The 13408-nt window shown below is 37.0% G+C and overlaps 1 protein-coding gene across 6 annotated transcripts in view; it reads right to left on the bottom strand.

Moving 5' to 3' along the window:
- Positions 1-1072: 1072 nt before the first annotated feature.
- Nox4 (NADPH oxidase 4) overlaps positions 1073-13408 on the bottom strand; it is a 126292-nt gene continuing 113956 nt past the window's right edge. For all 6 annotated transcript variants that reach the window (XM_006995719.4, XM_015989144.3, XM_076546686.1 and 3 more), the window contains one exon: positions 1073-3059. In XM_006995719.4, coding sequence (XP_006995781.1) covers positions 2939-3059 — 121 coding nt within the window. In that variant the 3' untranslated portion in view covers positions 1073-2938. The remainder of the gene's footprint in view (positions 3060-13408) is intronic.

The following is a 13408-nucleotide window of genomic DNA, read 5'->3' as shown; positions in this document are numbered from 1 at the left end:
ATGGTTGACTTTGTGTCATTCCTTGGTTTCCAGCTGCCAGGATAACTTTCCATCCCAGCTGCAAGGCTTACAGTACACACACACACACACACACACACACACACACACACATACATATACATATATATATATGATTCTGAGCTTTTTGTTCTTAGTAATATATAAAACCATAGCCTCTTCCTTTTACCTAAATGCCATGCAAAAGTAAAAACTCGTGGAAAGTGCCACTGAATTCTTTGCTTAATAACCTATTAAGAGAATTCTCTCTATCCATAAAGAAAATTTGTTAGTATAAGCCTATAAATTATTGAAAGTTTCTTGAAAAATAAATAAAGGGAATATTCAGGGAAAAAGACCACAGTAGAAATCATGTTCTAGAGAAATTCTTCAATATATGATCTTATTTGAGAATGTTTGTGCCCCCAAACTATATCCAGTATGTTATATATCATAGCATGATTTGCATTATGTTCTCAAAAAGATATGTTACCTAAAGTAATTAGTATTTTTGTACGGCAATGCAACCTTGAAATTCTTTTTTTTTTTTTTTTTTTTTTTTTGGTTTTTTCGAGACAGGGTTTCTCTGTGTAGCTTTGCGCCTTTCCTGGAACTCACTTGGTAGTCCAGGCTGGCCTCGAACTCACAAAGATCCGCCTGCCTCTGCCTCCCGAGTGCTGGGATTAAAGGCGTGCGCCACCACCGCCCGGCCGCAACCTTGAAATTCTAACATTTGGGAAGTAGAGACAGGAGGAAAGGAAGTTCAAGGCTGTCTTTGGTTACACAGCAAGCTTGAGGACAATTTGTTCCACACAACACAATGTTTTAAAGCAAATTAAAAAAAATAGTACTACAAATGTTATTAACAGCCCAAATGAAAAATCTTAATCACATGACCAGATTATGCCATTAATAGCTGCAGAATCCAAATTCTTAAGGTTATCGCACTAGCATGTACTTGTATTATACTTCTTCAATTATTCTTATCTTTTCACAAACCAGCGAATATGTATCTCCCCCAAATTGCTGATTTATCTGTTATAAAGGTAAACTTATAGAGATTTCAGGGACACAATTTCAAATTTAATATTTATTGCCATCAAAATTAGTGATTTAAGGTATATATAACAATAACCGCCACCACAGAAAGAATCTGACAAAGCAAACAAAGCTGTCTTCTACATGTGTGATAAAGCTTTAATTTTATCCCTGTTCAAAAATAAACTATGTTTAACATATAGATGCTTGAACATGCTCTGGAATTTAGATTAGGCAAGAAGGTTTATCCAACATTGCAGACAAGCTCTGAAATATCATCTTTTCAAAAATTTTTGATCTGAATTATTGAAATCTGATGAATTCACATAATCACATGAATGTTATGATCAACAAGGATTCAGTATTGCACATCAAGCTTGGATAAAATCAAGTTTCTTTTTATGAGTTCGTTCTGATCTGTGTTTGAAAATCTTTCCTAATCTATCTGGACAGCATTGCCAAAATGTAATGTTATACATACGTGTGTGTGTGTGTGTGTGTGTGTTCAGAGCTCTTTATATGAGCATTGCACATTGCCCATAGAAGGGATAAAAAAATGTTTCAAAGAAAGAAAAAAATATGTGAATAAATAAACATGTGGTCATTTGGTGCTAGATGTTTTAGTATGCTTGTTGGTTAGTGGTGAATCATGCCAAAACCAAATAATAACATCACTTACCATTGTAATGTGACATGCAAAGGACTATCAAAAATAAGGCAAGAATCTGATTTCAGGAATATGTTACACTTGATAGCATGACTAGCTCTCTACCAAATTAAATTGTCAAACTGTAAGAATACCTTAATTATTAAGGTAGTAAAGTAGACTTCCTTCTGATTCAAGAATATTAAATAATGAGAGGTCATAAACTGATTGGATCACACGAATAGGAAATTTAAATCTAATAATTCACCATGATACCAAACAGTGCAAAAAATAATATTAGTGACTTTTAACTTAAATTTGAATAAATAGTGAAGCAGTTCCACTTTTCTAGATAGCAAAGTGAGGGTCCCACTTCAGGAACGTGACTTCAACATCTCTAGCTGAAAGCAAAGAAAGACGAAGGAGATTGGGCTTGTGCTTCAGTGTTTGCTGCAAGATACAAGGCTCTTTGGGGTCCAAGCATAAACTAAACAAAGCACTTTCGGAGGCTGCCTTTTACAGTTTTCACTACTCTGCACCAGTATTCAGTTGAGCAAATTAGTGATAAAATAGTTCTATTAAATCACTGTGTCGAGGTTGGCTGATGGAGTGCAGATTTGCCTGGTAGAGAATAAGGTGCAAAAAATGAGAAAGTAGATGGGTAGAAGGCTCAGGAGTGTGTAGAGCACAAACAATACAGGGAGACGACAGAGTTAGTAAAGGAGATTAGCAGTGGACATGGGGTACCCGTATCAATAGAAAGTTTTGTGCTGCAGTTTCAAACTCCAAGTGTTTGCCTGGATCCTTTCCAAATTAAAGCTACTCCACTTAGGTACAACGTAGAAAATGGAGTCGGAGTTTCAATGAATTTTTAATTTTGTTCAATCTTGAATCTGTTCAACCAAAAACAATTTAGAGAGGACTGCAGCTATCAGCTTCCAAGTAAGCAAGTTCAGCTCCTCACAAGAGAGTTCTTGAATTTCCCATAAAAATCAACAGTGTGCATCTAACAGCATTCTTTTAATTTTGCCATCAAAATGTGAATCACCACATCAAATATTCTTCAGGGCCTCTTTGGCTTCCAGATTAAACATGTCATTTTGCCATATTCTTTGCATTCTCATATTAAATAATCATAAATAATGAAATCTTGATATTCTTTGGCATAGCAGAATTGTTTGATTCAGCTTAGTTTCCAAGTCTTAGAAATTGCACTGTTCCTTCTTTAGTGTCCTCAAAAGATTAGTCTCCAAGGCTTCAGCTGAAGGATTCTTTATTGTATTCAAATTTTGTCCCATATAAGTTGCTCTGGTTACTCAAATTATGAAGAGTCTTGGAAATCGAACTTGGTCCACAGCAGAAAACTCCAACTGTTTTCCTGGAAAGAGAAGAGAAGAAATGGGAAATCAGGTACAAAACTTGGCAGAACATGATGAGCACTGAGCTGTACCAACATAGGTTTAGATATTGGAAAAGTTAATTTCTTGCTGCTTTACATTTTAGAACAACTTTCTAATTAGCTATTCATAGTTAAATTCAGAAAAATTTAACTATGAGCATAAATTGGTTGATGGAAATTTTTCAGTGTGTCTTGTATTTTCACTACATGCCACTGGTAACCATACAAAGACAAAGAGTGAACAGATGACAATTCTTTAATTGGCATTTTATAAATACTGTTCTAAACTTTTTACATGGAGTTGTATGAGTTGTAGTTTAAAAAAAAAAAAGAGACTGAAAAGCCATTACCAATTGGAAAGCAACATATTTATGCACCTGGAAAAAATATATATTCACTGCAGTATCCATGAGAAATGACAAATGGGTTTTAATTATTCTCCAACATAAAACATCCTTCAGTAATTAAAGCCATGCATCTTTAACAAATAGAAGAAATAAATTCCAAGAATGAAATATTTCAGTTTGCTCTTCCTCCAAGGTTTACTGATGTGCACTAGCTTCCTTCTAGGATATCAAATGTTTAACATTACCTACCCCAATGAAGACAAATGCAGGGAGCCCTCATTACCCCAGCATAATGTGGGGCAGAAGACAGAGACCAGAATTTATTGAAAGATACAAATACAGAAAACATTTTTATTAAGGCTTTCACTTTGAAAATTAAACTAAGAAGTATGAAACAGAATAATTATTTGCACTCATGATGGTAAAATGGAAACATCCTCTTCCATTAAGAACCAGAGAAAGGGCTTTGGGTGTAACTCAGTGTTAGTGCTGTTGCCTGGCATGTGTGAAGCCCTGATTTTGATCTCCAACCCTGCAATTATACAAACCTACTATTGTATAAACTTCATATATATATGTATATATATATATGATATATATTATATAGTTTATATAATAATATGAAAAGCTTAATTGTTGCTGTACACAAGGAATCACACTACTCCAATAAGAGACAGGTTGACAAATAAAAATCTTAGTGCCAGGTCTGAGAAGCCTTTCCTGAGATGTTGGACAGGGGTGTCCCAGAGACCCCCAAAACAATGAAGGCTATTGTCATTGCTCTTGGCTTTTCACCAGAACTTAACGGTAAGCTGCAATTGCTGAAGAAACTATATACTTTGGTCACAGGAAATAGAGAAATCAAGTTGCTACTGATTAGGAAGCTTTCACCTTGACAGATAGTTTTCATAGTCCAAAAAGATTCTGATTCTATGTAGGTTGCTGGAGATAAATGTTATCCACACTCTGACCCAACTGTAAACATTGAGAGCTACAATAAGGACCAGTGAGGTAAGATATGACCATGCTTGCAATAATGGCAAAAAAAAAAAATATGTGTGACCAATTGCTTTCGGATTAGTTTTAAGGCTCAGTTCACAGGAGAAATGCATGTCTAGTATTGTAAATCTGGTGATGATACCATGGCAGGGAAGCTCATAGGCTCTAGGGATGAATTCACTACTATTATCTGCTAAATGGACATAGCACTAATCTACCCACTCAATTCATATCTTTATACCTGTAAATTAGTTCAGATCTCAGAACTCAGCAGGAAATGGTGCAATGCTTGTTAGTTAATGTAGAAACTTACAACAGGTTAGAGTGCAGAAAATTAGTGTCTGTTGAGTTCTCTCTCACAAATGGGACATCTGTATCACACACCCTCTCCTTAAGGCTTAGGGGCCAGAATGGAAGAACGGGCGATTTTAAGAGCCAGAGTATAGGGAGAACTGGGGTAAAACTCTTCTGAACAGGACAGGACGGCTACACTTAGGAGTTCATGGCAGCTGTGTCTGTCCGCACAAGACCTACACGAGAACAGACAAGTCAACACTGTAGCATGGAGATGGGCTTCAAGAACCACTACCCTGAGCTGAGGAGCTACGGACAATTGATGGATGGAGGAGAGGGAGAGACAGTTTTCATTAAAGGTCTGGTCCCTGTTAGGTCAACTGGGCTCCACTGGAGATCCACACAAATGTGGAAGGGGAAGGTGAGTGTGAGAAGACATTGGAGGAGTAGGAGGGAAATGTGATCAAAATACACCTTATACATGCATAAAATTCTCAAATACTTCATATCATCAAATATCCCAACATGTGTGAAGCAAGTGTTTCAGAAACTAAACACATAACTATACTCTCCTGGGGAAAAATAAAGAAAACATATTAACCCTAGATTTATTATTGCTTATTGCCCAGCAACAATCTGTATGCTAAAGAACAGTGTGCAAAACCTCAAAAGTCTCGCGGGGATAAAAAGACAAAAAAAAAAATGAAGTTTGTGGAGGCCAAAGAAGCTATAATCCACATGATAGAATAAAGAAGAGATAGGAAGATAGATAAATAAATAAATAAAGGAAGGAAGGAAGAGAGAGAGAGAGAGAGAGAGAGGAAGGAAGGAAGGAAGGAAGGAAGGAAGGAAGGAAGGAAGGAAGGAAGGAAGGAAGGAAGGAAGGAAGGAAGGAAGGAAGGAAGGAAGGAAGGAAGGAAGAGATCTACAGCAAGAAGCTCCAAAGTTGTGGAAAGTCGAAACTTCAAATCCTTGGCTGAAAAACCATCCGGTCATTTTCCACCCCATAAATTAGGTCAAAGGACTACAAGAGATAGCAGGTTAAGCACTTCTCAAAGTTTGTAGAGGACTGTGAAGAATTCATAAAACCACAAAGCAGAATGGAAAAACCTGTGCTCCATTGTCCCTAAGTGTCCCCTTAATTGCAAAGGGTACTTAGTGGAGATGTTGATAAAATTAACCTTAAACTTAGGATTGACATACCTCTGTACTAAGAAATCACACAGCAAGCTTCAAAGAGCAAAGTGAAACAAAGTAGTGGAGATGCATGGTGAAACAAATCCAATACAGTATGGAAGAAAAAAGTTAAAATTCAAATCTTAAAATGGGCAGAACTTAAATGTTGTCAGAAGGGCCTGGCTATGTAGGTGAATGTTATACCGTGTGCTCAGCATGCACCACCCCTCCCCATCTCTCTCTCTCTCTCTCTCTCTCTCTCTCTCTCTCTCTCTCTCTCTCTCTCTCTCTCTCTCACACACACACACACACACACACACACACACACACACACACACACACACACACACTCAGGAATCTAAAAGAAAGGCAATATCCACTTGGGAGTATTATAGACTGATTTGTTTCCCTCCATTCTTATGGTGAAATCCTAACTTCAGTGCCTCAGATTGTTACTATTATTGGACATAGGACTCTTAAGAAGATATTAAGTTAAAATTTAACATGAAGCATGGGCCTGAATAGAATGCAAGTATTATAACTAGATGGAATTTGGACACCAGTATTGTGTGCAAACAGAAAAAAAAATGGTTGTATGAAGCGGGTAGAAAGAGAACAGCCATATGCAAAACAGGGGTACAGTCATTTTTCTCAAAGGAAATGGAAAGTTTTTTTTTTAAGTAGGCATAAGTACATTTCCTAGGATTGAATACATGTTTTAAAGTGGAAAGTACACTAGATAGGTTAACAATACAGTAATAGGCATTCAATGTTGTTTGAATCTAAATGGTCTTATAATAAAAAACCCAGAGCCAGATATCAGGGTGAAAGCTAAATCAGAGAAGCAGAAGAGCCAGCCTCTAGTTCTTACCTCTAAGAAATGCTTAGCTTAAAGAGAATGAGTTCCTGTTTCCTCATGCCTTATATACCTTTGTCTACCCAGACATCACTTCCTGGGATTAAAGGCATATGTGTTTACCAGTACTGGGATTAAAGGTGTGTGCCACCACTGCCTGATTCTGTTTCCAGTGTGGCCTTGAATTCACAGAGATCCAGATGGATTTCTGCTTCCTGAGTCCCGATAGGATTAAGGGTGTGTGCCACCACAGCCTGATTTCTATGTCTAATCTAGTGGCTGGCTCTCTCCTCTGATCCTCAGGCAAGTTTATTAGGGTACACAATATATCACCATACTTCAAAAACAAAAGAGATACAAAATTGAAACCATAACATTATAATCTATCCAAATCAAATTCTATAAAGAACAAAGACTGAGAAAAATATGTAACTGGTACTCTGGTGGGAGAGAAGACAGACTAGGATAAAGCTGAGGAATTAGCTACCAAACATCTCTCAAATTTGACATAAAAAACCCTCATAACCATTAAATCCAAGAATCACATGAACTTCAAGAAAATGCTGTACCTAGAAGGGGATAAAAACCCACATATTGTACATCAAAAAGAGAAGATGACGGGCAAAGTTGTCAGTTAGTATTTGTCTCAAAATATGCATGTAAGAATGCAGTGGAGTGACATCTCAAAATGCCAACAAGGCAAAATGTCAACTATTGTACGACAAACCATCCATATACTTTAGAGAATCATCTTTGAAAATGAGAACAGAATAAAAAAATTTCTAGCAAAACTTGAATTTACTGGGGGAAAAAAAACCATCATTGCAAGAAAGGTTAAAGGAAATTCCTCAGGAAGAAGCAAAATGTTACCAGATGGTGTCCTGCTTAGTCTTAGTTGTCAACTTGTCACAGCAGAGAGTCATCTGAGAGGAAAACCATGGTGCAGGAATTGTCGCAATCAGACTGACTAGCAGACATGTCTTTGGGGATTATCTTCATTATTTGATTCAGGATGTCTCAGGCTATGCAAATCTATGGGTACATATAAAGCCTGGTTTTGTATAATTTCTAATTTCTTGAACACTTCCTTGACTTTTGAAACAAATCAAAAACAAAAGAAAAACTAGGAAGTAGGTGTACAGCCAGGCGAATGAGGGCCAGCAGCAGAACCATGGGTGAAGAGGGGATGGAGGCACATAAAGGGATACAAGAGGTTTAAAGGAGAGTATAAAAAACAATGAGGTGCAGTGCATAGCTAGAATACAATTCCTCCACTTTCAGCTCTGTAACAATCACTACAAGACCTTCACAGAACTCAGACAGCTCTACAGACCCAAGAGTTTTAAAACTGAGGACTTGGGAATGGGTTCAGGACCTTGCTTTTCTACAGTTACCCAGTGATGCTCAGCAAAAAAGTTTGGGAAGCAAATGTCTAAAGCAGTTATTTCTGAAAGAAATAAAGACACAGGCATGATGAATATGCCAATACTGGAGAAAATGCTGTCTTAAAAATACCCAATCAATGTGAAGAAATGTAGAAGATGACAAAATGATAAATAAGTAGTAGGATTAAACTGATATATTTAGACCCAACCATATCTCTATTAAATTCAAAGTAAACACAGTTAAAGGTTTAATGCATAGGAAATAAAAAATGTATAACATTTCAAAGACAGATAGACCTAGAACTATAGTTGATTTCAACAAATTAAGTAGACAGAAAGGCCATAAATGTACTAAAATCTTAAACATTACCATTAACTAATCAAAACTATTGCATTTGTTATTTAATTTTCAACTAGTTAGTAATGGTGAAATAAAAATCTTTTCAAATGTGTATATCACACCAGGTAGACCATATCCTAGGCAACAAAATTGTCTCAGTCAATTTTAAGGTGGTAGTGAATACATATTTTTCAACCAAATCTTTTTTTTTATTCTTATACTTTGTGGGCATAGTGCATTATGGTAAGAAAGGCATGACTGTAGGAGCTTGAGGGAGTAGATGTCATCACATTCACAGTCAAGGATCAGGGAGCAACAAGTGTGGCTGCTCACCTCCTTTTCCCTTTTCATTCATTCTGAGACAACAGCAATGGAATGGTGAGACTTTCAGAGTGCCTTTTTCACCTTAGCTCAACTTCTTTATAAAATCCTTCACACAAAAATCCAGAGATTTCCATGATGGTTCTAAATCCTGCCAACTTGACACTCCAGGTGGATGGACATTCACAGTGGAAAGTGAAGTTTTCGCACTCCAGGATCAAGTGAATACAGAGACAGGATCTGTCATCTCGACTTGCCTTGCCCATCTCGAACGTTCTCCTAAATGACTTGACTTCCTCATACTTGCCCATAAAGGTTCCAAACTTTCCAGCTGGGGAATGGGATGGAAGAAGGGGATGAGGAAGTCAGACAGAATCCCTTTATCTACAAAGTTATCCTACCTACAAGACAGATTAGGGCAATGGTGGAGCAAAGCTTGTGGGAGTTAACCCACCGATATCTGATTTGATTTCAGGCCCATCCAATGAGATGGATCTCATAGCTGAGGCTTCCTGGGTGACTAGAAACTTGAGACTAGATAGTCCAGGGACATTGAGTAAAACCAAACACTGCTGTTTTGCTAAAGTAACACAGCAATAAAATGACTCCCAGTGACAGTCTGCTAAGTTCAGACATCAGTTGCTTGCTCAGCCATCATCAGAGAAGTTTTCTCCTGCAACAGGTGGGAAGAAATACAGAGACCAAAGTCAGATAATATTCAGAGAGTGAGAGACCTGGAAATACTCAGCCCTAAATGGGACGTCTCCATCAAATTCCTCCCCTAAGGGCTCAAGAACCCTGAGGAAGAGGAGTCAAAAAGAATGTAAGAGCCAGTGGGGATGAAGGACACCAAGAAAATAAGGCCTTCTAAAGCCAACAGGCCTGATGCACATATGCACTCCTAGAGACTATGGCAGCACGCACAGGGTTTGTAGGATGGGTTCCTGGAGTGAAAGGAGAAGTGGACACCAGCAAGCCTCCAACCTTAACCCAGAAGTTATCTCCAGTTGATAACCATTTGCACATGAAATTTTAATTTCTCCAAGTGTATCTCACTGGGGAAACAAATCAATCTTAAGGTAGGCTGCATGCCCAGCAATAGATGGCCAATAGAAAATAAACTCAGTGGCGTCTTTGGAAGTTCCTTCTCTCATAATGTCATATCAGGCTTCTTTTTTAACTTTATCTTTTTTTATTTTATTATCATTTTTGTTATTTTTCTTAACCTTATAAGTCCTTTGCATACATGTTATGGCTCCCAGTCAAGTGTTTTTTATGGGATTCCTGAGCATATACAGTCTGTTCATCTATACCCGTTTCTTGTACCTTTTCTTGAGCTTCTTTCTTTTTGCTTGTTTTGTCCTATTCTGATCTGTTTGTCTTTGTTTATCATATTAACTATATATTATATTAATTATATTAATTATATTATATTATATTATATTATATTATATTATATTAATTATTATCCCTTAGAAGCCTGTTTGTTGTCTTATATTTTTGGTTGTGAGCCTAGCCTTTAACGGCTGAGCCATCTCTCCACACCCTGTTTGTTTTCTAATGAAAGACAGAAAGGGTGGTTGATCTAGATGGGAGGAGTTGTGTGGAGGGGCTGGGAGTAGTAGAGGGACAATAAACCATAATCAGTATATATTATAATGAAAAAATATATTTTTGGTAAAAAAATAAATGTAGTTGTAAATTTTTGTATTTAAAAATTTGACAGAGTGTGCTCTCCTTCAGCCCACATGTTTAAAGCTTGATCAGAAAATTTTCAAACAAACAAATTTTGGTTCTATATAAATAACCAAAATATATTTGAAAGTATTTGCATATTCAGAAGCCGATCAGAATAATTTCAAATATTGCAAGGACAAAGCAATAAAACATGACATTAAAAGTATTTAGATCTGTATAACAATGAAAAAAATGAAACGAAATTTGTGAGATATAAACAAAATGGTGTCAGAGAGAAATTTAAAGTGTTAAAACTTATTGCAAAAGAATCCAAAGATAACACTATGTGTATCCACTAACATTTTAGTCAATTACATGGTAATTAAACTACAAACAAGAAAAAGGAAAAGAAATATGAAAATACATACTGCCATGCTTAATAAACCCTGGATTACTACTATTAAAACCATGGTCACTTTTGTTACAATGAAGTAAGAGTGAATGGATGGCTATAACCATTTGTACTTAGACTGCATAATGATGAGATAATATCATTATTTCTTTGACAGAAAAATTTACCAAGTTTGTTTTGAAAGTTTGATTTCCCGAGGCCTACTCTTGATAATTAACCCAATATTTTTAAAACACTCACATACCATGGACATTTTGTTTGCTTTCACATTTTCAACTGCATATGGTGTCTTTATTCCTATAATTTGGAGTCTCTTTCTCTTCACTGTCATTTTCTCTAACTTAGCAAAATCCTACAACATTTTAAATATTTGCAATTAATCTAATTAATCTTTACAATCCATATGTACTCAAATTTAAATAGATCCCTCTAGCCTGACAGATATTTGCAGATACATTTACAAATACTGATGAGATGGATGAAGTCAACTGTTAAGCAGAGACTAACACTGTCTGAAAGAAGACATTGAGTTTAATTTCAAATGCTTAATATGCCAGTGCATAATTTCTTAATATGAAACACCTGCTTTTGTATGAAGAGTAAGGGTGTGGGCGTTAGATGATGAGAAGTTGTTTCATTCTATGTAGTATCCGCAGCTCAGGACTGGTAGGTTTTGGTGACTTGATTCAAGGAGGTGGCAGGAAATTTGAGTGCGAAACCTAGTGATGGCTTACTCTGTATTGCTTTGGAAATTCTATGAAGCAATAAAATAAAAACACGGCCTGAAACATCTAATACTATCTTATTTCCCTTTGTAAAATAAATACATACCATAGCTTAAAATACCACATTTATTTCTATGATAAACAATAGGAAACTGAATTTGAGCTACTATAATTAGTTCTGACATTGTGAGACTCTCCCTTTATGCTTTTGAAAAACGATTATTAATAGAATGATTGTTTAGCATCTGGGTAGAAAGCGTGGTTTCTATCTCTAGCATGCAGAGAAACACAAATAAACAAATCAAGAAAGAAAGAAATGGCAAGTGAGTTATGGATGCCTTCATGATGTTATATGACTTGAAATACTGGATCTGGGAGTTTCTATCATCACCCAAGTGTCAAGTCCCACCCTTTAAGAGACAGATTGCAAAGTTAGGCAGTTAATCTTTCAATCTGAGGAAAGCTATAAGCTATAAAACGCACACTGAACCCATAGCCAGGAGAGAGCAATTAATTTCTGAAATCGATTATCAGTTATAGCATTCAATTCACCACTGTATTTGGGGGTTGCAGTTCATCTATAAAATAATAATGAAAACAGAGTAACTTCAAAATATCCTCTTTTTTAATGGGTATATGTTTTGATTAAAATGATTTCATTTTATGAATTTAAAGAAGCCACAGTGGTGTAGGATATACAGGTGAGTTTTTTTAAAAACTAGGACATTTGTCCTAAAATACTGTATTACTCCCACATGAGAAAGAAATTTCCTTACTATTTTAAACAGTAGAGCTCTAGAGAGACCTAAATGTTCATAATTAATGTAGTTGTGGTCACATTATCTATATTTTATAATAGTGTTGAAAGACCCCAGCATACTTGCTTAGCCTAACACCATTTTGAACAAGGCCTGAAAAGTACGGGGAAGTTCAGTTAGAGGACATGGGCATAGGAACAAACAGGGTATCTGCGGTCGGCCACCTGGTCCCAGAACAGGGTACTAAAGGTCAGAAAAACAACTTGGAAACAAGTCAGCAGGCGTGTCGAGCTCGGGGGGGGGGGGGGGGGGGGGGACCACGAACTGTCCTGAGTTTGAACCTGGCCTCATATGAATCGTCCAATCAGAACCCTGTAAACCGTGCTTCTCGTGCTCCTGCTGCCCGACCCTATAAAAACCCTCCACTCCAGCCCGTCGGCGCGCCAGTCTCTTGAGCCTCTTGAGAGACTGTGTTGCCCCGGGTACCCGTGTTCCTGAATAAAGCCTCTTGCTGTTTGCATCTGACTTATGGTCTCGGTGTGATCTCTGGGCGAGGGTCTCTCCAGAGGGAAGACTACCTTCGGGGGTCTTTCAGTGTAAAGTAGAATATCACAAAAATTGTCCATTATCAAAATGTAAGAGTATCATTAAAAGTAAATTGAAGACAAATCTGCAAACATTTTTAAAAGGGAAAAATAATTATCTACTATAGCGTCACTATATTTTTATTTTAAAATTAAAGCTGATGTTTCATATGTGTAAACCTATCAATTACACACTGTCCTATTTTATTTTCCATTGCTATGAGAAACACAGTGAGCAAAAACAACTTAGGGAGGAAATGATTCCTTACAGTTTGTAGACTCATGAAGGGTTGTTGGGGCAGGAACTCAGGGCCACAACTGGATGCAGAAACTGAAGCCAAAACCATGGAAGAACACTGCTTGCTCACCAGGGCTTCCTTAATTTGCCCTTTTATACACCCAGCAACATCTGCCTAGGGGTGGCACCTCCCACAGAGACTGGGCCCTCTCCCAT

The sequence above is a fragment of the Peromyscus maniculatus genome, chromosome 1 (genome assembly GCF_049852395.1).
Source record: "Peromyscus maniculatus bairdii isolate BWxNUB_F1_BW_parent chromosome 1, HU_Pman_BW_mat_3.1, whole genome shotgun sequence".
Classification (NCBI taxonomy): Eukaryota; Metazoa; Chordata; class Mammalia; order Rodentia; family Cricetidae; genus Peromyscus; species Peromyscus maniculatus.
This window is presented reverse-complemented; position numbering and strand designations above follow the sequence as displayed.